General features: G+C 36.0%; 1 protein-coding gene across 16 annotated transcripts in view; it reads right to left on the reverse strand.

Annotated features, from left to right (window-relative positions):
- Positions 1-24,517, reverse strand: part of CEP350 (centrosomal protein 350) — a 159,586-nt gene that overhangs the window by 40,794 nt on the left and 94,275 nt on the right. For all 16 annotated transcript variants that reach the window (XM_054656347.2, XM_054656344.2, XM_009439208.5 and 13 more), the window contains 5 exons: positions 20,567-20,763; positions 19,799-19,983; positions 19,231-19,318; positions 11,380-11,526; positions 8,472-8,629 (listed from right to left, as the gene is read on the reverse strand). In XM_054656347.2, coding sequence (XP_054512322.1) covers positions 8,472-8,629; positions 11,380-11,526; positions 19,231-19,318; positions 19,799-19,983; positions 20,567-20,763 — 775 coding nt within the window. The remainder of the gene's footprint in view (positions 1-8,471; positions 8,630-11,379; positions 11,527-19,230; positions 19,319-19,798; positions 19,984-20,566; positions 20,764-24,517) is intronic.

A 24,517-nucleotide genomic window follows, 5' to 3' on the forward strand; every position in this document is an offset into this window, starting at 1 on the left:
AAACAAGAGATCAAGAGGCAGGAAGAATGAGAAAGGGAAAGCGTAAGAGCTGAGTGAAGAACTTTTAATATGCTTCCTGAAGAACATTATAAGTGACTCAGTTAAAGCAGGCATTACACTCTGTGTGACACTTTTAAAAGTGTATTTTTATAGATCTTACCAATGATTCCTGAATAAACATGCCTTTCTTCTCATATGTTGCTTAACCACCATCTATATTTTCAGTTAAATTTACTTATTTGTAAGTAAAGTAATAAGAAGTACATTGTGGGACTAAATTAGTTTTCAATTAAGCTTTAACAGACAGTACAACAATTATGGCCATGAACCTAGTATATCAGCAACTCTACACACATATGTAATCCTGAGCAAGTGATTTTTAATCTGTACCTCATCATGTATTTTAAAATATTACATTTGCCTTACTTAACCTTACCATCACAATCTAGCTTGAAAATAATACAATTTAGTAAACTGATTTACACAAAAATACCTTGTTCACCTCTACAATATAAAACTTACTGCTAACAGGACCTACTGGAGGTATCTTGCTTTATATCTAACAAAGGCCCACTTAATTAATAATATTGAAATACACTACCCATTCTATAAGATATCAGGATGCATAATTAATAAAGTGAGCTAGTCCCAATAAATAGTCAGTAGAAAAAAAAAACTGATATGGACAGCTCAATCATAAGGTTAAAGGTAAGAAGAACATTCCATTTTACAGTTATAAAAGCAGGAAAAAAACATATTTTCTTCTTTTGTAATAATAAATAGATCCGTGCGTGTGTGTGTGGATTAAAAAGTCTAGTAGTACCTTTGGAAAGGTTAATTCTCTTTGACAGAGCATGCTCCTGTTCACATGCACATGACAATAACTTGTAGATCAAGGCAACATTTATTGCCTTGGAAGGGCAAGGAGTAATATCAGTATGTCATAGAAGTGAGAAAATCTAGGTATAAATCCAGCCATTCACTTGGATTTGTAAAATTATGTATAATCTTGCCTATGTGTATTTTTAGACAACAGACTATTTTAGTGTCTGTTTCCTCACATATAACTTAGTATTTCATTTCCCCTTCACTTACACACACATACACACACGCAAAAACACACATATTCATATCTGGATTGCCTTGATTTTCTGCACTGAAATTCAAGAAAAACAGTTTTGCTAAATTTCAAGTTAAGACATTACAATCTTCCTTGCCATTCTTTATGAATGTACAATAAACTTATTTTGATGCCAATTATCAAAATATTATGCAAAACAAAGGCACTTGGCAAAAGGCTCAAAAAATCTATTCATAACATTCAAATATCACCCACCCTCTTAAGTGTATAACTGCTAAATGCATGCATGACCTAGTATAAAAAGTAAAATAATATTGGAACACGTGAAATAAACTTTAAAAATATACAATTTAAATTTTTTCTCTAGCCCAACACAAAGACCAATAATTTTCCTCTATTAAAGATTAAGCATATTCCAAAGCTCTAGTTTAGGAATGAGGAATGAAATAACTAATAGAAAATGAAAATAGTTTAAAAAACAGAGTAAGAAAAGTTTAACTTAAAGTTAGAACTTCTTTCCATAAACATGTTCCTTATTAAATATAAATACATCCTTATATAAGGAGTGTAAATATAAATACACTCCTTATAGGAGTGCTCTTTAAACGTTGAATAAAGTTGAGATGAAAGAGCATTACTTCACAATAGAATTAATAATCCTTCAAGATGCTACACAGGAAAGAAATAAAAATTGTGAATGATGGAGACATAAATGCCGACTAATACAAAATGCTTTTGATTGATGTCAAGGCATTTCCCCAACAAGTCCTCTGATGGTAACGGAACACTGGACAAGAATAAGATATACAACAGATTTAGTCTAGTATGGAAATCATTATGTTTCTAAAATGTTTGAACTTAAGGAATTAATGAGTACTTAATTCGCTCTTTTTTTTTTTGAGACGGAGTCTTGCTCTGTTGCCCAGGCTGGAGTGCAGTGGCACCATCTCGGTTCACTTCAACCTCCACCTCCCAGGTTCAGCGACTCTCTTGCCTCAGTCTCTGAAGTAGCTGGGGTTAAAGGCACCTGCCACCATGCCCGGCTAATTTTTGTATTTATTTTTTTAGTAGAGACAGGGTTTCACCATGTTGGCCAGGCTGGTCTTGAACTCCTGACCTCAGGTGATCCACCTGCCTTGGCCTCCCAAAGTGCTGGGATTACAGGCCTGAGCCACCGCGCACAGCTTAATTCACTTTTTAAATTTTTTTTTTTTTTTTGAGATGGAGTTTCACTCATGTTGCCCAGACTAGAGTGCAATGGTGCGACCTCAGCTCACTACAATCTCCGTCTCCCGGGTTCAAGAGATTCTCCTGCCTCAGCCTCTTGAGTAGCTGGGATTACAGGCGCGCATCACCACGCCCGGCTAATTTTTTGGATTTTTAGTAGAGACGGGGTTTTACCATGTGGGCCAGGCTGGTCTTCAACTCCTGACCTCAGGTGATCCACCCTCCTCGGCCTCCCAAAATAGTGGGATTACAGGTATGAGCCACCGTGCCCGGCTTTATTCACTTTTTTTTTTGAGATGGAGTCGTGCTCTGTCACCAGGCTAGAGTGTAATGGCATGATCTTGGCTCACTGCAACCTCCAACTCCCTGGTTCAAGTGATTCTCCTGCCTCAGCCTCCCAAGTAGCTGGGATTACAGGCACGCGCCGCCATGCCCAGCTAATTTTTGTATTTTTAGTAGAGATGGGGTTTCACCATGTTGGCCAGGTTGGTCTCGATCTCCTGACCTCGTGTTCTGCCCACCTCGGCCTCCCAAAGTGCTGGGATTACAGGCGTGAGCCATGGCACCTGGCCTTAATTCACTTTTAAAGTCACACTTTCACACTCTGAACTTGCTCTGTACAGCTATTCAACTCCAGTAATTAGCCATCTAGCACTTTGCTAATTTCAACAAAATACTATTTAGAAGGATCAGTTTCTAATGAAGATAACTTTAAGTCATCAATTTAGGTTTTAAAAAAATCTATGAGGTTGAAAGCAGATACGCTAACTTAACTTTGACTTTAGCTAGCTGAACTCTGGAGAACAGGGTTCTAGTTTCAGCTCTGCCATTCTGCTGTGTGTGTGTGACCTGAGGAAAGTTACATAAACTCTGTGGGCCTCAATTTCTTCATGTAAAACAAAGGGACTTTATTTTATGGCTTACCTAAGAGCCCTTCCAATTTTAACATTTTATGACTCTTTCTCCGTTGGAATATTTCCACTTATTTTGTACCTCAAAAGACTGCTAGACCGTGTGACTGCTAGACCATGTGACGTTAAATGAGACCTTTTGTTGCCCACCGAGCTGATATAATTGTCGCCTGCATTCTAACAGATTATAAAATCATTCTATAATTTGAATAAAATTATAAACTAAATTTTAAGTGGAACTCCTAGGTCTAAAAATCCTTTCATTATAAAAGATATCGAAAACAAAATCTTAATACCTTCACAGAAGAAACATTTACAGTTCTATATTTGTTTAGGATGTTACTGTGCTTCCATTATCATTAGTTTCTCCATTGGAATACCAAGGAGTCCATGGATATCCTGGAATTGCATGTAAAGTTGTATATATGTGTGTACATGCATTTTTCTGAGGCAAGGTTCCAAAACATTCATCTGATTTACAAGCGAACTCAACATCCCCAAAAAGTTAAGAATCACTGCTCTATTTGTACTGACCTTGAAGAAAATTATTGCTGCTTTATTAGTGAATCCTTATGCAATGCTATGTATCCCCAAACTAGTGAGACTACCTAGCTAAACTAAAACACTACTTTTTACTCTTCCCAAAATAAAACTTACAAAAACTTAGTACCTTAAATCATTTTATTCCTTCTGGGTTTTTAATTCTATTACTGTTATAATTAAAAATGGAACATAGTGCTTTACATTTTAAAATGGATTCTTTTGAGTACTTTAGCATCTTTAATAATATAAAAACAGGAGGATAAATGAGGATACAGATAGTTCTGACTGAAAAGAAAATGTAGCTTAGGTCTGATTTTCTACAGCAAAATCTATTCTATTACTTAAAATTATCTAATAATTTACATACACCTAAGTAAACAAAATAATACAGCACATGATTCCTGACTTAGGAATTCCTGCAGAGAATAAAAACAAAGTATCAGACTATCAGGATTTATTCAGCTACTACACATAGACTAGAATGTTGTCTAAGAAATTTCTATTCAATTTGAGGCAATGCTATTTAACATTATTATTTAAGACAATCTAATTAAAATATCTCCTTTAATGGAATATCAAAAGCCTTCTCTTGAAAATCCTTCATTTTTAAAATTCAGATTAATGGTGAAGATTTCGACATTGATCAGACACTATAATAAGTACTTTTGGACAGAGAAATGTCATAAAATATTTATTTGCTTAACTTTTTGATCAATCATTTAAAACCAAATACATTAATTTTTCTCCTTTAACAGTTTTGTAAGCCAACTGGGAAGTGTAAAAGGAGTATTTAAAATGTTTTGTGACTAAAGGCTTCATCTTTCTATGCTACCTCGGTCTGCAATGAATGACCAAACCAAAAAATAGCTAAATACTTTCTGCCCCTTCTTTTTATGTTTGAAAGTACTTACTAATTCAACAGTATATTTAACTCCCTCAGGAGGCTGAGTGGGGAGGATCACTTGTACTGAGGAGTTTGAATCCAACCCTATCCTGGGCCACATAGTGAGACTCTTTAAAAAGTACACTCATCCATGAAAATGTCCTTGACATATATCATACTGTCAGTAAGAATTTCTCTTTTCTGAACTTCCTTAACAATTGATCTAGATATACTTCTCTATGTGAACCTGCCCTCATTCTTTTTTCTGTCTACACTCTAAGCTTGAGAACAGGGCTTAAGTCTGATTTATCTTGGTATCCCTCAGCACTTAGCATACTCACACATTAATCAATAAACAATTGCTGAGAGAGTAAGTGTATAATTAATAAATAATACGGAAGAAGAAGCTACTGTTAACAAATGAAAGAAAAAATGCAGTGTCCTATTTTAAGTAATGAAACACTTAAAGATGAAGAAAACACCATTCTTTCAGTGTTTCACTTGTTCCATAAACAGGAACAGTCAATTGCATGGTGTTTTTTCATGAATATCTGTTTCATGTTTATAGGCAATCCACTTAAATTGTAAATAATATCCCTCACAGTAATAAAATTCAGATTTCACTTAACAATAAAACCAAAAACATTGAGAGCTATTCAGTTCATGGCTTAGATCTACTGTATGTCTTTTGCAAACATGTTTTCATTATTATTAATGTCTTTCACATTTTGAATATTATTTTTTGCTTTTTACTATACTGATAAATGGAAATTATATGACATTTATAAAATGTCTACTCAACAAAGAGGTCAAGAAAAGCCATATGTTAGGAATATAACATATGGTTTTTAATATTCAACGAAGGCATTACTGTCTCAGTAAAATATTAAAAAAGGAAATCTTTCACTATAGCCAAAAATGATATGATCACTTCAGAAAAATATCTGTCATATAATCAGAGTTCAGAAAGTTATAAAATGAAAAGGTTCCCCCTAAAAACCAGCTAAACTTACTGAGAAGGACGACTACTCTTTGGTGATTTATAACAATAAAATAGGAATGACTGCCTTTGCAAATCTATGGAACAACTAAGTTCCTAGTCATGAAGTAGCAGAGGTTCAAATGATTTTGTTGTTCACGAAGTAGCAGAGGTTCAAATGATTTTGTTGTTAGGTGTCTACCATAGCAAATGACTATGAAATTAACTGACTCCCTATTTATTGAGCTGACACCCCAACATCATTGAAGGAGATCAAACTATGGTGCTCCGGTAATATAAATGGTATTTAAAAGCTAGTTTTCACATTACTTTGTTTCAGAGACCAAAAAATAGTATATAACAATATTCTTCCTTTCCTATGCACCACCAATTTCGGAAAATACTTTAGTTCATCCTCAGATTTCTTTTTTTTTGAGACTAAGTTTTATTCTTGTTGCCCAGGCTGGAGTATGGCGGCATGAGCTCAGCTCACTGCAACCTCCCCCTCCCAGGTTCAAGTGATTCTCCTGCCTCAGCCTCCAGAGTAGCTGTGATTACAGGCATGTGTCACCAGGCCTGGCTAATGTTGTATTTTTAGTAGAGATGAGGTTTCACCATGTTGGCCATGGTTGGTCTCGAACTCCTGACCACAGGTGATCTGCCTGCCTCGGCCTCCCAAAATGCTGGGATTACAGGCGTGAGCCACCAGGCCCGGCCTCATCCTCAGATTTCAGCACCATCATTCAAACAGTTCTTTGCCACTACTGCCTTTACTCTATTCCTATCACAAACACAATTTCATTGCCTCAAACAGATCAAAAAGTCACTGAATGCTCCAATGCCTATTCTCCTTGACAAATCTCTCAAAAATCAATTGCCATAGTTGTCAAGGAAAGGTAGAGGAATAATACAAAAATTCTAGGTGATTAATATTTTGGAGTCTATGAAAATAATTAACAAAATTTGGAACAAAGTCAATAAATCCAAACTTAAACTTGTTATTTAGGATTTTTAAAGCTTTAAATCAAATCTGAAATAAGCATCCCAGAAACTAACTGACCTCAAGGTCAGACTAGAATTAAGTTTTTTCTACAAAGGTGGTTAAATTAGGATATCATTCTTAGAGACTGGCAATGAAGATTTTACTGAAATAGAAGAGCAAGGGATCAATGAAGAAATCACCCTGACACTGTGTTCCCCCAACATTTACCATTCAAAGACATTTGTGGCAGATCTACAATGTCAAATTAGTGATAAAAATCTATGAGAGATTATTCTAATTTTGAATTCAAAGACTGCTGGAACAATACAGTACGCCCATATAGGCTATTGGAAAATTTTATCAGGAAAGGAAGAAAGCATCTTTAATCTAAATTTTAATAAATTCCTACTTGAAGAAGCCTTAATCAGTCTATCCCATGGAAATCATCCAAAAGGAACATTCATTCATATATTTGTCAATATTTGGTTTCACCTCTTATATTTTTAATTTTTAAAAACTGTATTTTTAAGACTTATTTTCATAGTCAATTTAGGTATTTTTAAGTTACGAAATGCCTTTCTTGCAATGAAGTGCCAATATAGAACTGCACCTACAGAAAGTAAGGATTTCACTTACAACTCTTGACTGTTGCAAAACAAACTAAATCACAGATTGATTTAACATATAAACATAGAGCATTATTATATTTGGTGATGTGTGGTATACTGCCAAAGGTTATCAAGTTAAAACTTAAATTCAATCTGCAGTAGTTCAAATTGCGAATTTAAAATGGTAGTCAGCAAAAATTTCTAATGAGTCTCTTCCATATTTAATGGGTTTCGAGGAAGCTAGATATGGGGTGGAGGTTACAGAGGCAAGAATAGAGTCCACAAGCAGCTAATTTTTAACCGTATTTAATTAAATATACACCCCAAAGAGTAAAGTCTCACATAAATTTCATTTTATATGGTCAACAATGATGTACAACTGAGCTACATCTAAGTTGGAGTAGCTTTCTTTAAGAGTCTTTACAAAATAATTCTTAGAACTATTTTAGAAGAATGTTAAGACTTTCAAATCAACATTCCTGGAAAATTTCAGCCTTTCTGCTTTCAGCTAAGGAACTCATACCTACTCACCAGGTTAAAATTTCATCTATTTGAATAAGCCTGAGAGATGCCAGAGAGCCACAGGATGAAACGTCAGGATATACCATTAGTTGCTTCCCCAAATTAGTAGAAAGAAATTTTATTGAAAATTTCTTTAATTTCTATAAAATTAAAATTTTATAGAAATTTTATTGAAAGAAATGTCTTTCTTTCAATAAAAGAAGGGAAAACTTTGTTATGGGTACATGTGCAGATACTTTTTTTGGGCGGGGGGACAGGGTCTAGCTCTGTCACCCTGGCTGGAGTGCAGTGGCACAATCATAGCTCACTGCAGCCTTGATCTCCGAGGCTCAAAGGATCCTCCCACCTCAGCCTCCCACATGGCACCATGGCCAGCTAATTTTTTTTTTTTAAAGACGGGGTCTCACTACGTTGCCCAGGCTGGTCTTGAATTCCTGGGCTCAGATGATCCTCCTGCTTCAGCTTCTCAAAGTGCTGGGATTATAGGTGTGAGCCACCACTTCTAGCCTTGTTTTTCGGTTTTTTAAAGTAAGAAACCTGTTCGTATTAAAATTGTTTTATAAATAAGATCTACAGTTAATTGGCTTCTAGGTTAATCTAACAATTCTGCTAAAATGCTACTGAATCCATAAAATATTTTGTCTCAATCTAATCTAGTGAAGTATTATTACAAATGTTATTTGTTGTACTACTTTCAATGTAACTAAACAAGAGATATTTATAAAAAACAAATACTTTTCATCCATGCGGCTTCTCATTTTCTTCAGTTTCTGCATAATGCTGCTAGTTTCACTGCTGGAGATTGAAATGGGAGAAGGACTGCGGGTCTCCAAGTCAGTTGGACCAGGACTGGTTGCCTTATTATCCTTTGTATCATCATCACTATGAGAGTCCTGCAAACAAAAAGAGGCAAAATTGTATTGGACTTCAATAGGACCTTGAAGCCATCATAATACTGTCAATTCAAAATTAAGTTTATCCACAATACAATGTTTATAACAATAGTTGAAAATAAGATAATAAAGGACAAAATATATCACACACTTAAAAATGGTTAAACTAGTACATTTCATATTATGTATATTTTTACCACCATTTATATATAGAGAGAAAAAGAGAATATCACAACATGTAATAATTTTTAAAAAGAAGAAATGTAAGAAATCCAAAAAAGCTTCTGCTATTAGTAATCTAGTATCTGCACATCCTCTCTGAGATTTCAAAGTTGGACCACTCAAAAGGAATAAAAAAATTAGACTATAACTATATAAAACATGTATGTACAGACACAAAGAATGACTGGAAGATGTAACGTTTATTTTAATCATACTAGGGCATGAGTTTTTTCCTTTGAATATTCCTTATGCAAAACAATGTTTTCAAAAATTAAAAAAGTTTGTAAAGAAAACATTTGGAAACTATTAATCAATACATTATTTCTGATGAGCAAAAAGTAAAACTTTAATTGCTTAGTATGTTTTCCCCACAAACAGTCATTTATTCTCCTAACTTTTCAGGAAGATGGGTAGCAACAGTAATGACTGTTTTTATTTTGTTTAAAAAAAAAAAGTAGAGCCCTTGAGCTTCCCTTTCTTCCTCTTGAACAGTTAAGTCTTATAGTCATTGGATGCGACAGAGCAAGGCGGGCATCTATGTAGGGGCTGAGGGACACAGGAGGGCAAGAGTGGGGTCTCAGAACCTGAGTAGGATGAAGAGGGCATCCAATGCAGGAGGGTGGCCAGTAAGGGAAATCAGAGCCCAAGAAGGCCAACAAGAATGTCACATGGAAGTGACCCCCACACACAACTGCAAGCCCAAGCACAGTGAGGATGGCCTTACCACAGAGAACTTCCTAGCACAAGAGCCAGAGTCCAAAGAGGGCAAGGAAGAGAGGGTGTGAGGAGATGGGAATAGCCCAACTTGGGGAGTCAGAGCCCAGGTGGAATGAGAAGGGCACCCACTTTCAGGTAGTCTGCAGATTAAGTGGTAGTAATGTATCAATGTTAATTTGTTGGCAACTTACTCTCAGATAACTCAGGATAATAGAATTTTTTTGTACTGTTTGACATTTTTCTGTAAGTTTGAGATTTTTTCAAAATTTAAAGTTTACTTTAAAAATCAAAGCAGAGCATATTAGGAATTTTAAAAATTATACTGCTATACAGCCTGGGTTTTCTCACACTATAATGATTTTTTTTTTGAGACAGGGTCTTGCTTTATCACCTAGGCTGGAGTGCAGTGGTGTGGTCACAGCTTACTGCAGCTTTGGCCTGCTAGGCTGAAGCAATCCTCCCACCTCAGCCTCGCAAGTAGCTGGGACTATAGGTGTATGCCACCATGCCCAGCTAATTTTTATATTTTTTGTAGAGCTAGGAGTTTCGCCCTGTTGCCCAGGCTGGTCTCAAACTCCTGAGCTCAAGCGATCTGCCCACCTAGGCCTCCCGAAGTGTTGGGATTACAGGTGTTTGAGTTACGGCACTCAGCCCTACATTGACATTTTATAGTACCTTAGAATAGGTCCACTGGACATGGTGGCTCACACCTGTAATCCTAACACTCTGGGAGGCTGAGGCAGATGGATTGCTTGAGCCCAGGAGTTGGAGACCAGCCTGAGCAACATGGCGAAACTCCATCTCTATAAAAAATACAAAAAATTAGCTGGGGGTGGAGGTGCATGCCTATAGTCCCAGCTACTCGGGAGGCTGAGGTGAGAGGATTACCTAACCCCTGGGAGGTCAAGGCTACTGTGAGCTGTGATTGCACCATTTTATTCCAGTCCAGGTGACAGAGTGAGACCGTGTCTCCAAAAAAAAAAAAAAAAAAGTTTCAAATTTTGTTTTTGTCTAATATCTCCTTTGAATCATGTATCATCGTATTAAAGTTGGATAGCTAAAATGAGTATCATGTAAATAGTAAAACAGTCTCCCCCATTAATTCTGAAGAATTTGTTTGGATTGATAAATAAGAGCAAAGCCCTCTGTTCCAATTTAGTTTGTAAGTGAAAAATATTCTAAATTAAACTAATATTGTATAAGAACTATGTGGCCCTTTCAAAATTTGAATATTCCATAGGAAAAAAATAAAACTCTCACTATACATTAGGGCATTGCTACGGTTTGAATGTTTGTCCCCTCTGTAACTCATGTTGAATCTTAATTCTCATTGTAACATTAAGACAGTGGGAAATCAGACTATGGTATTTGAGAGGTAGAACTTTTGAAAGCTAATTAGAAATAGATGATGTCATGAGGGTTGGACTTTAGTGGCTTAATAAGAGAAGAAAGAGGGGATTGAGCTAGCACACTCAGCCCCCTTGTCATGTGATGCCCTGCATCACCGCTTGGGACTCTGCGGAGAGTCCCTACCAGCAAGAAGGCCCTCACCAGATGTGGCACCTTGACCTTGAACTTCTCACCTTCCAGAACTGTTAAGAAAAAATTTTGCTCCTTTATAAATTACCCAGTCTTAGGTATTCAGTTATAGCAACAGAAAATGGACTAAGACTGGCCCATCCATAGAACTTTATCCTAGTTCATTATTGTATCATACTGCTTGAATGAATATTATCTTAGAACATGAGACAGGGTTAGATACCAGCAATCAAAATAAGACAGGAAACAAATAATAACTTCATGTAGTTTACCAATTTACTCTCCCCTGCAGACTTCAACTTCTCTTGTAGTTTTATGGTGGTCTGTCGGATCTTTTCTATCTCCTCCTGCTGTTTAAGAATCAGCTGTCTTTCCTTCCGAGCTGCCTTATTGGCTTCTTGAAGACGTTTTATTTCTGCCTAAGGTTTAAAGAGTTAAGAGAGGGATTAAGATTGGGAGAAGACAAGGCCAAAGTAATATTTAAAAAAAAAATCAGCACATATATTAAAAATAAATCCATATAGTATTTTATAATAAAAGTAGTAATACTGAAAAGTTTAAAAAATAGTGAGGGAGGAAATAAATCATATATAATCCCACCATTCTAAAATAATTTAATATGATCTAATTTTAAATTATAATTAGATTGATAATTTCATATCCCATTTTAAAACATAACATATATTTTGCATTTTTCCATAATGCTACTCAACGTTTACACTTACTAGTTTAATAGCTGCTTATCAAGTAAACTAATTAATGTAACTATTATTCTATTGCTAAACTTTTAGGCCCCTATAATGTTTTACTATCTCAAATAATGCTTTAATGCCCATAGCTGTTTCATACCATGGATTAATTCTTTAGGAGAGATTTCTAAAAGTAAAATAAACAAGTCAAAGACAATGAATCATTTTATGGTTCTTAAAAACAGTTTTTAAAATTGCTTTCAAAAAAGGACTGCCCCTGTCTACAATGCTACCAGAAACATTTAAGACTACATTGTACCAATATCTCTCCACACAGAATACTGTTTTCAGTTGCTATGTGGGCAGAAGATAATACACTTCACTGCTAATAATTGTCAAAATTTAACAGATAATCCTTTTAAAAAAATAAATTTGTTTTAAATCTGTTTTCTTGGCTGGGCATGGTGGCTCACACCTGTAATCCTAGCACTTTGGGAGGCCAAGGCAGGCAGATCACTTGAGCCCAGGAGTTGACTAGCCTGGGCAACACGGTGAAACCCCACCTCTACAAAAGACACAAAACTTAGCCAGGCGTGGTGGCACTCACCTGTGGTCCCAGCCACTTGGGAGGCTGAGGTGGGAGGATCAACCTGAGCCCAGGAGGTCAAGGTTGCAGTGAGCCAAAATCATGCCACTGCACTCCAGCCCAGGAAACAGAGTGAGACCCTGTCTCAATCAATCAATCAATCAATCAATCAATGTTTTCTTATCAATAAAGCATAATAAACACATTAAAATTTGTTAGTTATAATTATTTTAATCATTGAGATTTTTCTGAAACTACCTTAAAATGCAAAAAAGTGCTTTATAAACATCTACATTTCCAAAACACCAAGTTAACAATTGTTAATATTCAGTTATATTTTCTCCTAGTCTTTAATCCTGTAAAGAAATAAAACATTACAGATAAAACTAGTCTGCAATCTTGTGCCCCAACTCCTCAGAGGTAACAACTATCATGGGTTTGGTATCTATCCTTCCAGCACATTCTTTTTAAATTATTCTAAAAATATTTGTGCTTATCTGCAAAAAAAAAGATATACTATTTGGTTTGTATGTTTAAAAATATTTTATAAATATCATATGTATATATTTTAAATCTTGCTTTACTAGATATCACTTTTGATATTTCATCATGCTAATTTACGCCTTTTAATGCTGCATAAAATTACAGTGGAGAACCATATATTTATCTCTTACCCATATATGGTGGGATTATTTTTATTTTTAAAATTTTTTAGAGTCAAGGTCTTGCTCTGTTGCCCAGGCTGGAGTAGTACAGTGGCTCAATGCAGCCTCAAACTCGTGGGCTCAAGTGATCTTCCCACCTTAGCCTCCCAAGTAGCTAGGACTACAAGCACGTGCCACCATGCATAGCTAATTTTTATTTTATTTTATTTTTTTGTAGACACAGGGTCTTGCTATGTTGCCTAGAGTGGTCTCAAACTCCTGGCCTCAAGTGATCTGTCTTTGGCCTCCCAAAGCACTGGGATTATAGGCATGAGCCACTGTGCCCACCCCATATGGTGAGATTTTAAGGTTGTTGTTTATTTTTCACTATTGTACAAACAATGCTGTAAGTGAAGAGCCTTATACATTTTGTCTTCTTGGGCACATTTATAAATTTTTCTGGAGTAGCAGTTCTCAAAGTGTGCTCTATGAAATCCCTGGAAGTCTTGAGACCCTGTTAGGGGACTCTGAGCATCGAACCATTTTTTATAACACTAAATACATTGTTAGCAAATATATTACTTGCTCTTTATTCTCATTCCCTAATGAGTATATAATGATTGTGTACATTTTAAAGAAAGTAACTACATTTTCCAAAACAAAAAATAATTTAGTGAAAAGAATGATATTTTAGAGTTTCGCAAATCTCTTTATCGTCTAGCTTGATTTTTTTTAACATTGTGCACTGGTCACTGGGAAAATGTTGGTTCACTAAGTTATGTGGATTTTCTAAATGTTGACACACTTCATTATGCAATATCAAACAGTTATACTCATGAATATCACCATTAATCTCAAAAGAAAAATTATTTTGGGTGGGCAACAGAAAATTTTCAAAATCCTGACTTTTGTGTGAAAGCTTGAATTTTATCATTGGCAACATACATTGTCAGTTATTTATTTGAAGTGACAGGGATACTTTCTTTGTTTTTAAGAAAAACATTTGTCAAACACTCAAATCCGAATTAGCACAGGTTGCCTTGAATCATTCTTTCAAGTAAAAATACTATTCCATGAAAAAAAAAAAAGGCTCACAATTCAAACAAGCGCACAAATACTTCTTGAATTAATCACTATATTCTGGTATCGAGCAAAGATGTCTCATTATGGATTTCCCATTTCTGTCACACAGAATACAAAAAAGACATGTACTCAAGAGTTCAAGACAATAAGATTAATAATTCTTACTACTCAATCAGGACATTCTAAATGAAACTTGCTTTTTTTAACTGCAAGTAAGTGGCATGAAGAATAAGAAAATTACCAATACAGTTTGGTGCCACTGACTTGTGATAAAGCACCAGCAGTTTTACTCAGCATTGTTTTCTACTATTTAGTACAAATGTCAACACAGTGAAAAGGGCAAATTCATAACAGAGTATCATTAAGAAAATAGTTTTGACCTTCCAGACCTGTGAAAGGGTCTTAGAGGCCAGAGTTTCACAGAGTACGTTTTGAAACTTCCACTAACTTAGGCCTGAGTTTCTGAACTAAATAATGTATAAATTCACCCAATTCAAGCCTAGAAGAAAAAAGAGACAACTTCTAAAGAATACTTGGGAAACAGGTTTGCCCCTCTTGTAAGAATAACTCATGAAGTTGTACAAATGAATTGTTCACTTTAAAATGGTGAATGGTATAAGTGAATTATTCACTTTATTAAAATGGTTATTTTTATGTGTTATGAATATCACTTCAGGGAGGGTAAAACGAATAAGACATAGGAAAATATGGTCTCTCTTTTTTGGATACGGTTGTACCAAATTGCTTAGAGCCAGCCATTTCACTATCAGTCAAAAGAATTCTTACTGCTACAGTTGCAAGAAATATCTTAGCACATATATTCTTACACTTTGGTTTTTTCAACATATAAGGCAACTTTTCAGGGGTAACCAATTGGATCAAAGAGTATATTTTGCATATTTACTTTAAAAATTCTTAAGTATTACAAAAAGAAAAAGTAGTCACTCATATCCCTACGACTGGCATTAAACATATTTAACAGTTTGCACATTTGTTTCAAATATGTTATTATCTATAAATAGATAAATACAGATGAAACCAAACTCCATGCCAATCTCTTCCTCCTTCCTCTCTTCCCCAGAAGTGTATCATTCCTATATGTGGTTTTTTGCTTTTGATGCATGAGTGGTTCCACAGAACATATACTACTAATTGGTTACTTTAAAAAAATTTATATGACTGGTATAATACTGTATATATTCTTTGCATCTTGCTTTTCTATTAAAAAGAACATTATGGTTTTTGATAAATGAAGATCTCATGCTACACTGTCCAATATGACGGCTTCTAGCTACACGTGGCTAGTAGCTACAGTATTGGACAACACAGATAAAGAAAATTACTATCATTTCAGAAATCTCTATAGACAGTGTTGATATCTAACACATTCAGTTTCCTGCAGTATTATACTTTCTTGCAAGAATATGTTTTATTTCATCTATTCTTTTATTGAAGAAATTAAGTTGTTTCCATTTTCCCTTGCACATATGTGAAAGCTTTTTTAGGATATATACCAAGACAGAACTGCTGAGTCATATATTATATATGTCCTCAACTGAACCAGGTAGTGGCAATTGCTCTCAACTCAAAGTGGTTACACCAGTCAACACTCTAACCATCTGCACAGAGCCACAGTGACAAAACTGGAGACTCAGGAGATCTCAAACTCACATTCTCCTCAAAGCAGTTGTCAAGTTCTGAAGTAGCACATAGAGGGCTAAGGAGTTAACCCAGAAAAGTCTCAAAAGCAGGGCAGAAATCCCCAGTCTCTTGTGCTGAGTAAAAAGTTTTATCTGGGTTTCCAGTGAATCCCTGGAGAGCCCCAACCTAGGGATAATGCAGACCAGAAGTAGACTGAGGCTTACCAACTCTACAACCCAACCCTAACCCAGCACAATCTTTGAATGAATTAAGATGAACAGTTGATAACTCTAATAAAATAGCAAAAGAAAACTCTAATAAAATAGCAAAAGAAAGGATAAATCCTCTCTGGGGGAAGAGACCATCAGCTGGAGCCTTTGCAGTTATTTATATAACTGTGACTAGTATTCAACAAAAAAATTACTAGGCATGCAAAGAAAAGGGGCCATACGATAGTTAAAAAAAAAAAGAAAGAAAACAGACAATAGTAATAATAGAGGCACACATGGCCACATACAAGCAGACAGGGAAGAAATAGCAGTCAAGAACATTAAAATAACTATGGATAATAAGTAGAAAAAGAAAAGTAGGCCAGGCACGGTGGCTCACGCCTGTAATCCCAGCATTTTGGGAAGCCAAGGTGGGTGGATCACCTGAGGTCAGGGGCTTGAGACCAGCCTGGCCAACATGGTGAAACCCGTCTCTACTAAAAATACAAAAAAATTAGCTGGGTGTGGTGGCAGACACCTGTAATCCCAGCTACTCAGGAGGCTGAGGCAGGAGAATCACTTGTACCCGAGAGGCAGGGGTTGCAGTGAGCCAAGATCGCGCCATTGCACTCTGGCCTGGGCAGGAAGAGTGAAACTCCATCTCCAAAAAAAAAAAAAAAAGAAAGAAAAGTAGATTAAAGGGTAGAGAATTTCAACAGAGTCAAAATCTATTTTAAAAAGAATAAAATTGGGTATTATAGAAAGAAAACAAATCGAATTAAGAACTCACTGGATAGACTTAGCAGCACACTGGGCAAAGTAGAGGACATACTAATGAACTCAAAGACAGGTCAATAAAAACTTTCCAAACTGAAGCACAGTGTTTTTAGTTTTTAATTTGTTTTAAGGAATGAAATACAAACAAGACAGAAGAGAGGGATGTGGCAAATGGTCAAAAGGTCTAACCTATGTCTAATTGAAGTCCCTGAAGGAAAGGAGAAAAAGAATGAGGTAGAAGTGGCCAGGCACAGTGGCTCACACCTGTAATCCTAGTACTCTGGGAGGCCAACGTAGGGGGATCACTTGAGTCCAGGAGTTCAAGACCAGCCTGGGTAACATGGCGAAACCCCATCTCTACAAAAAATTACCTGGCACTGGTGGCGCACACCTGTGGTCCCAGCTACAGGGGAGGCTTAGGTGAGAGGATTGCTTGAGCCCTAGAGGCAGAGGTTGCAGTGAGCTGAGATCGTGCCACTGTACTCCAGCCTGGGCAACAGAGTGGGACCCTGTCTCAAAAAAAAAAAGGGGGGGGGGAGGGGCAGAAGCAATACATGAAGAGAGAGTTTCTGAAAAACTGATTAAATAAAAAAACCGATACAAGAAGCTCAGCAAATCCTAAATAGGATGGATACAAAGGAAACCACGCCTACATGCATCATAGTAAAACTACTGAAAAATTGGATAATTTTTAAATAATCTTAAGAGGAACCTTCAAAAGAACAAGATTAAGATAACTGACCTCTCTACATAAACAATGGAAAGCAATAAATAATGGAAAATATCTTTAGAAGTGCTGAAAGAAAATAATTTTATGCCTATTAAAAATATCCTTCAAAAATAAAGGTGAAACAAATACATTTTCAAACTAATCAAAACAAAAAACATGTTATTAGCAGGCATGCAATAAAATACCAGATGTATCAAAATGAAAAATTTTATACTTCAAAGGATACTATCAAGAAAGTGAAAAGAAACCCCACAGAATGAGGGATAAATTTATAAATCTTATTTTTATTCTATTTTATAACAGAAAGCTATTGTGTAACATTATAGAAAGTTATTTACTTATTTTAACTAAGAAAAAATTTTAATTTATTTGAAAACCAATTTTTTGGATTAAAAAGACACAACTTATTTTTTAAAAAATAGAATTCAGGCCGGGTACGGTGGCTCATGCCTGTAATCCCAGCATTTGGGAGGCCGAGGAGGGCGGATCGCGAGGTCAGGAGATCAAGACCATCCTGGCTAACATGGTGAAATCCCGTCTCTACTAAAAATACAAAAAAATTAGCCGGGCGCGGTGGTGGGGGCTGTAGTCCCAGCTACTCAGGAGGCTGAGGCAGGAGAATGGCGCCTGGGAGGCGGAGCTTGCAGTGAGCCGAGATAGCGCCACTGCAGTCCAGCCTGGGTAAAAGAGCGAGACTGTCTCAAAAAAAAAAAAAAAAAAGATGGAATTCAGAATTTATTCAAATTCATATTATCTGTAATGTTTCCTGGGATAAACATACAACTAAGTAATAAGCCAATATATAATTCAGATAATTAGCTTCCTAAATCATCTAACACAGTAGCTAGCACCTGACAACAGGTTAATATGGGGAAAAAAACTGGAATCTATTGAATACTTACCAGGCACAGTGAAACCCACTTTACATATGTTACCTCATTTAATCCTCACAACCACCATATGAAGTATAATCCCACTCCTACAGATGAGGAAATTAAGTCTCAGAGAGTTACTTAAACTTTGACCATGATTACACAGTTTCAAGTGACAACGCTGGAATTCAAATAATAGCAACTAATATTTATTGAGCACTTACCATTGTGCCACAGTCTGCTCTAAGTTTATTTTATGTATTAACTCACTTATTTCTTAAAACAACCCTATAAAGTATGTTACTATTATTATCTTCAGTTTACAGATGAGGAAACTGAGACACAGAGAAGTTAAGTAACTTGTTCAAGGTTATGAAACCAGCAACTGGTAAAGTTGGGATTTTAGCCTAGGAAATCTAACTCCAGAGCCTGAATTCTTTACCACTACACCACCATGCTGCCTCTCCAGAATTCAAAACTGAGGTCTTTCTAAGTCCATTAAGCCAAAATATTTATCAATATGTAATTAATATGTCATGAAAGTCTAGGGAAACAATAATTTAAAATTTAATCCAAATAGATTCTTTTACACATATCTTAATTTTTAAAATTTGTATTTCAAAAGAGTATTTTCTTCTACTTACTACATGAAGGTAGAAAGTTTGCCTGTGTATTTTATTAATTTAGCAGTGACACACAATCCTCATTTAGGAGAAATACAGTAGATTACCAAGCAACCCCTATAATTATAGTAGTATGAACATAAACAGTGGAAGTATCAACTAAATCTCATTTAAGGCAATGATAAGGAAAAGAAATCAGGCAAAATAATAGATTCCACAAACTAACTTGCCTTATAAGCTGTCCTAAAGGGGTGCCTTCCCTAACATACCTTTTCTTGCTGCAACCTTAAAAGCAAACCACGCTGTTTCTTCCGGAGCGGGGGCATTTTATCATCCTCTCCTTTGTCTCGTAGATGTCTGCAAATAATATTTTTCATTGAGACAAAGATTTGATTAAATTTCTCTTACCTGAATAATGTCAAGAATTCTTGACTACTAAAAAGTCTACAAACCAATTTAACATTTTCAAATGTGAAAAGCAGTTGCTACATGTAGCCGTAACCATTAATATCCAAATAAGTATTTCACTGAGGTATATGCAAGCCCTAGAATGTGTCCTCTGGAGACAGAAGGACTTGGGGAAATTTACAATATTGCATCATATGACAACATAAGATTACAGTCAGTTAAGTGATAAAAGGGGAATGCAAAGAAAATGTTACATGGGTAGGAGGAGGTCTTGAAAGAAATACAAATCAAGTATGACTGCCGTTATTTCTAGCTTGAGAAACTGGGTTGCTCTAATCAAATGAAATGAGGAAACAAAAAAATCTTAAAATATAAAGCATTCCATTTTATGAATGAAGAAATTAGTGAAAACTGCTCAAAAGAACTTACTTTTTTTGATGCTCTAACCAGGCCAACTCAGCCTTAGTCTTCTCCTTCAAGGCCTTTTCACGGAGACGCAGGAGTGAAGACTGGTGAGCTGCCCTCATTTCTTCCTCTTTCATATACTGTCGAACCATCTCCATAGTAAATTTAGAAAAGCTATCTTGTCCTCCTGAGAATGGCATGTTCAGTTCCTAAAGTAGATGGTTTCTTTCTTGTTTATCATTATCTAACCTTTTGGTACTTAATTCCACTAAAAGAGGTATGTATTTACAAAAACAAACTATGTATTTAACAAGGCCACCAACAATGTAAGAGAATATTCTTTAAAAAGGCACATGAGGCAGATTAACATTCATCTGCTAATTTATTCAGCCAATAAAATTTTAATAAACTACTGCAAGCCAATTACTGTCCCAAGGATACAAAGTGGGTAAGAATTTGTTCCTCTTAACCAAGAGGATTACAATTTGGTAAGAACGAATGTAAATTTCTAAATGGAATAAAGTATTAGAAGAGTGAAGCAAGTACAAAAGCTAGAGAGATAATATTGGCTCAGATCCTCAAAGGCCTTATATATCATTCCAAAAAATAAGTTTGTATTGTACTTTGTAAGGAAAGTGAAACCAGATTTCATAGGAAAACTACAAAATAAAACTGATATCTTAGAAAAATCATTCTAGTAGCTGACAAATGAGATAAGTACAAAATGTTTTCTCATATCTTTGAGAGAACATATCCACAACCATTTACCTCCACAGATAAAGTGAAACACACCTTGGCAGTAGACAGTGTAGTTTTTTCTGGAGAAGCTTCTTCATCAGAGTCATCATGATGACCTCTTCTCTTTTCCATGTTAAATCTGCGGTGACTCTCTGAAGGTAGTAATGATCGAAATGATTGTTCTTCTATTTCATCTTCTGTCATGGATTCATCAAATTTCAGAGAATATTCTGTTGCAATAGACGTTGAGTCTAAAAGAATATGGAGAAAGTAGATTTTATCATTATAATTGTTCTCAGTAGGTATTCAATTAATAGCCCTTTGCCTCTTTATGGGACAATCCAACATAAATTCATAAAATTGATCACTAATAAATAGACATGAAATAATAAACAAAATTCATTTGCCTTACAAGCAAGAAAAAGCCTCTAAAAATACCTAGAAATATTAGGTTAAGACATATAAAGATTAATGTTGTAAAAAATTTAGAGAGCTCTTACAAATCAATTAGAAAACCACTAATGCACCTATAGAAAAATGAAAAAAGGCCAGATCAGATGCTTTACAAAGGAAATATAAATAGTAAAAGTGAAAAAAATGTTTAACATTACTATCAATCAAAGAAATGCAAGTAAAAATATCTTTTTAAAAAACTCATTAATTCCAAGCTTAATTAGAATATGACAGCTCTTTCAGTTTGGTTCCTGTGTGCCTTTGCCATGGTCCTGCATCCTTTTTTTTATTGAATACTTCTTCCCTTTCTGGTACTACAAGATACTCCAGGCTCAAACTGTATTTTCCCTACAGCCCTAGAATCAGCCATTTCTACAAAGAGCTCTTATTTATTTTATTAAAGAATGATATTTAGAAACCACAATCTAGGGGCCAGGCACAGGGGCTCACACCTGTAATTCCAGCATTTTGGGATGCCAAGGTGGGAGGATCCCTTGAGGCCAGGAGTTCGAGACCAGCCTGGGTGACAGAGCAAGACCCCGTCTCTTAAAAAAAGAAAGAAAGAAAGAATTTGTAGGCACTAGTTGTCCTTGTTACTACAGGTGTATCACTGCTTCTGCACTTGCTCAGTGGACAGAGCTAGGTAATATATGGATGTATATTAATCCATGTATACGTGTGTGCACATAGTTACGCATACAATTACAATTGCTTTTGTACCCATCCAGTCAGCCAGCTAAACATGAATTCGTACTTATGTCTATGATCCAGTACCAGAGTTCATTCTAGTCTTCCTTTCTTGTGTATCTTCCCTTCCAACACTGAGAAACCTGGCTCTGACCATCCAACACTCGTTTACTTATTTGTTCAAACCCAATATATATGTAAAGAACTGTTAACCTGTACCCCTGTGAAAAACTATTATCCAATTAGAGTATAGGTTTATGTACCGTTCCTTTTGTATTAGGCTTATATTAATAGTTTCCACTCAAGACACCATTTTCCAAAGTTACTTACTTAGATCAGCTCTTTCCCCCAACCCCTTCAATGTTGTTATGCCATGTATCTGTAACACAGTTAGATCCATTTATTGCAGGCTGCGTTCCATTTTGGGAACTCCCAATATCCTGATTAATGTGTGTGTATGCATGATTAGTTCACAGATATTAAAATTTACTCATTGTGATACACAGTTCCAAGGTTTTGACAAATACATAGCATCATACAGAACATGCATACACACAGAACAACTACTCTATGTAACAGTTCCTTCATCCTAAACGTCGCTCCATGCATCCTCTTTGCAGTCAACTACTTCCTCTTCCCCCAATGCCTAAAAACCAATTGTTTTCCAACTCTTTAGTTGTGGCTTTTACAGACTGTCATATAAATTGAATCATATTATAATACACAGACTTTTGGGGCCTGCTTTTTCACTTAGTAAAATTCATTTAAAATTCGTCCATGTGTGCTCCCTTCAACAGTTCATCTGGTAGAGCAGAGGTCTGGTAGAGCGGAGGACTGTAAAATTCGTTCATGTTGCTACATGAATCAAAAGATTATTCCTTTTAATAGCTGAATAGTATTTCGTTGTATGGATGTACCAGTTTGTTTATCCATTCCCCTAGTAAAGGACATCTTGGTTGCTTCTAGTTCTTAGCAATTATGAATACGCTGCTATAAACATCAGTATATAGGTTGTTATGTAGACGTTAAGTTTTCAAATCACTTGGTAAATATCCAGGCATTTGACTGCTGGATTGTATGGTTAAGTCTTACAAGACACTATCTTCCACAGTGACCATATAATTTTCCATTCTCACCAGCAATGTATGCAAGTTCCTGTTGCTCTGCATCCTTGTTACCAATTTGTTATTGTCCGTTTTTCTGACAGCCATTCTAATAAGTGTGTTATGGTATCTTGTAATTTTAATTTTAATTTCTCTAATGATATACGATGTTGAAGACTTTTTCCTGCGTCTATGTGCCATCTGCATATTTTCTTCAATGAAGTATCTGTTCAGATCTTCCGTACATTTGTAAAATTGAGTTGTTTTTCCTATTATTGAGGTTTTTTTGGTTTTTTTTGGTTTTTTTGGAGACAGAATCTCACTCTCGTTGCCCAGGTTGGAGTGCAGTGGCACAATCTCGGCTCCCTGCAACCTCCACCTCCCGGGTTCAAGCAATTCTCCTGCTTCAGCCTCCTGAGTAGCTGGGACTACAGGTGCATACCACCATGCCCAGATAATTTTTGTATTTTTAATAGAGATGGGGTTTCACCATGTTGGCCAGGCTGGTCTTGAACTCCTGACCTCAGGTGATCTGCCTGCCTCAGCCTCCCAAAGTGCTGGGATTTCAGGTATAAGCCACTGCACCCAGCCTTCTATTATTGAGTTTTAAGAGTTCTTTATATATTCTAGATATAAATCCTTTATCAAATATGTGAGTTGCAAATATTTTCTCCCAATCTGTGGCTTTTCATTCTCTTCACAATGTCTTTCACAAAATAGTTTTAAAATTCTGATAAAACACAATTCATCAATTTTTTCTTTCACAGATCACACCTTGAGGTGTTACGTACCTAAGAAGTCATCATGAAACCGAACGTCACCTAGATTTATGTTTTCTTCTACATACGAGATTAAGGGTTTGGTTTCTTTGGATAGTGGCTGCCCTGTGAATTCTAGCTGTCTTGGCTTCTTTAGATTCCTAACTCCATTTCCTCAACTCAAGAAGACCACTGGGCTCCATGCTCTGCAGTCTGGAAACTCTCTAGGCAGTAAACTGGTAGAACTGTAGCATTCATTTGTTTCCAGTCTCTCATGAATCAACACAATTCAATGCCTGAGGCCCACTGTCTTAAAAATAGTTATTTCATGTTTTGCCTGATATTTTACTTGCTTTAAGAGGGTAAGTAGGCCAGGCGCAGTTGCTCACACCTGTAATCCCAGCACTTTGGGAGGCCAAGGCAGGCGGATCACGAGGTCAGGAGTTCGAGATCAGCCTGACCAACACGGTGAAACCCTGTCTCTACTAAAAATACAAAAATTAGCCAGGTGTTGTGGTGCGTGCCTGTAATCCCAGCTACTCAGGAGGCTGAGGCAGGAGAATCGCTTGAACCCAGGAGGCGGAGGTTGCAGTGAGCCGAGATCACGCCACTGCACCCCAGCCTGGTGACAGAACAAGACTCTGTCTCAAAAAAAAAAAAAAAGGTGTAAGTAAGTCTGGTCCCTGTTGTTCCATCATGGCCAGAAGCAGCAGCAGTCCAAGTAATACTTTTTTGTTTTTGTATTTCTGCTAGTCAAGTAAAGCACTGGGCAAGTAATTCAATATTGTTTAAAGAAATTAAATAAAGTCACTGTTCATGATATTTTAAAATAGTCACTTGACAATTATTTATTCACTGTTATTGGAAGACAGGCACCATGGTAAAGACTTGAGATATGGCACAAACAAGTCACATATCGTTACTGTGTTTCCTTCTAAGGCTTACAAATATTATCTATAATTAAATATGCTTTAATTAGAAACACTATATTATTAATGAGATAA

This window comes from Pan troglodytes, chromosome 1, assembly GCF_028858775.2.
Source record: "Pan troglodytes isolate AG18354 chromosome 1, NHGRI_mPanTro3-v2.0_pri, whole genome shotgun sequence".
In the NCBI taxonomy this organism is placed as follows: Eukaryota; Metazoa; Chordata; class Mammalia; order Primates; family Hominidae; genus Pan; species Pan troglodytes.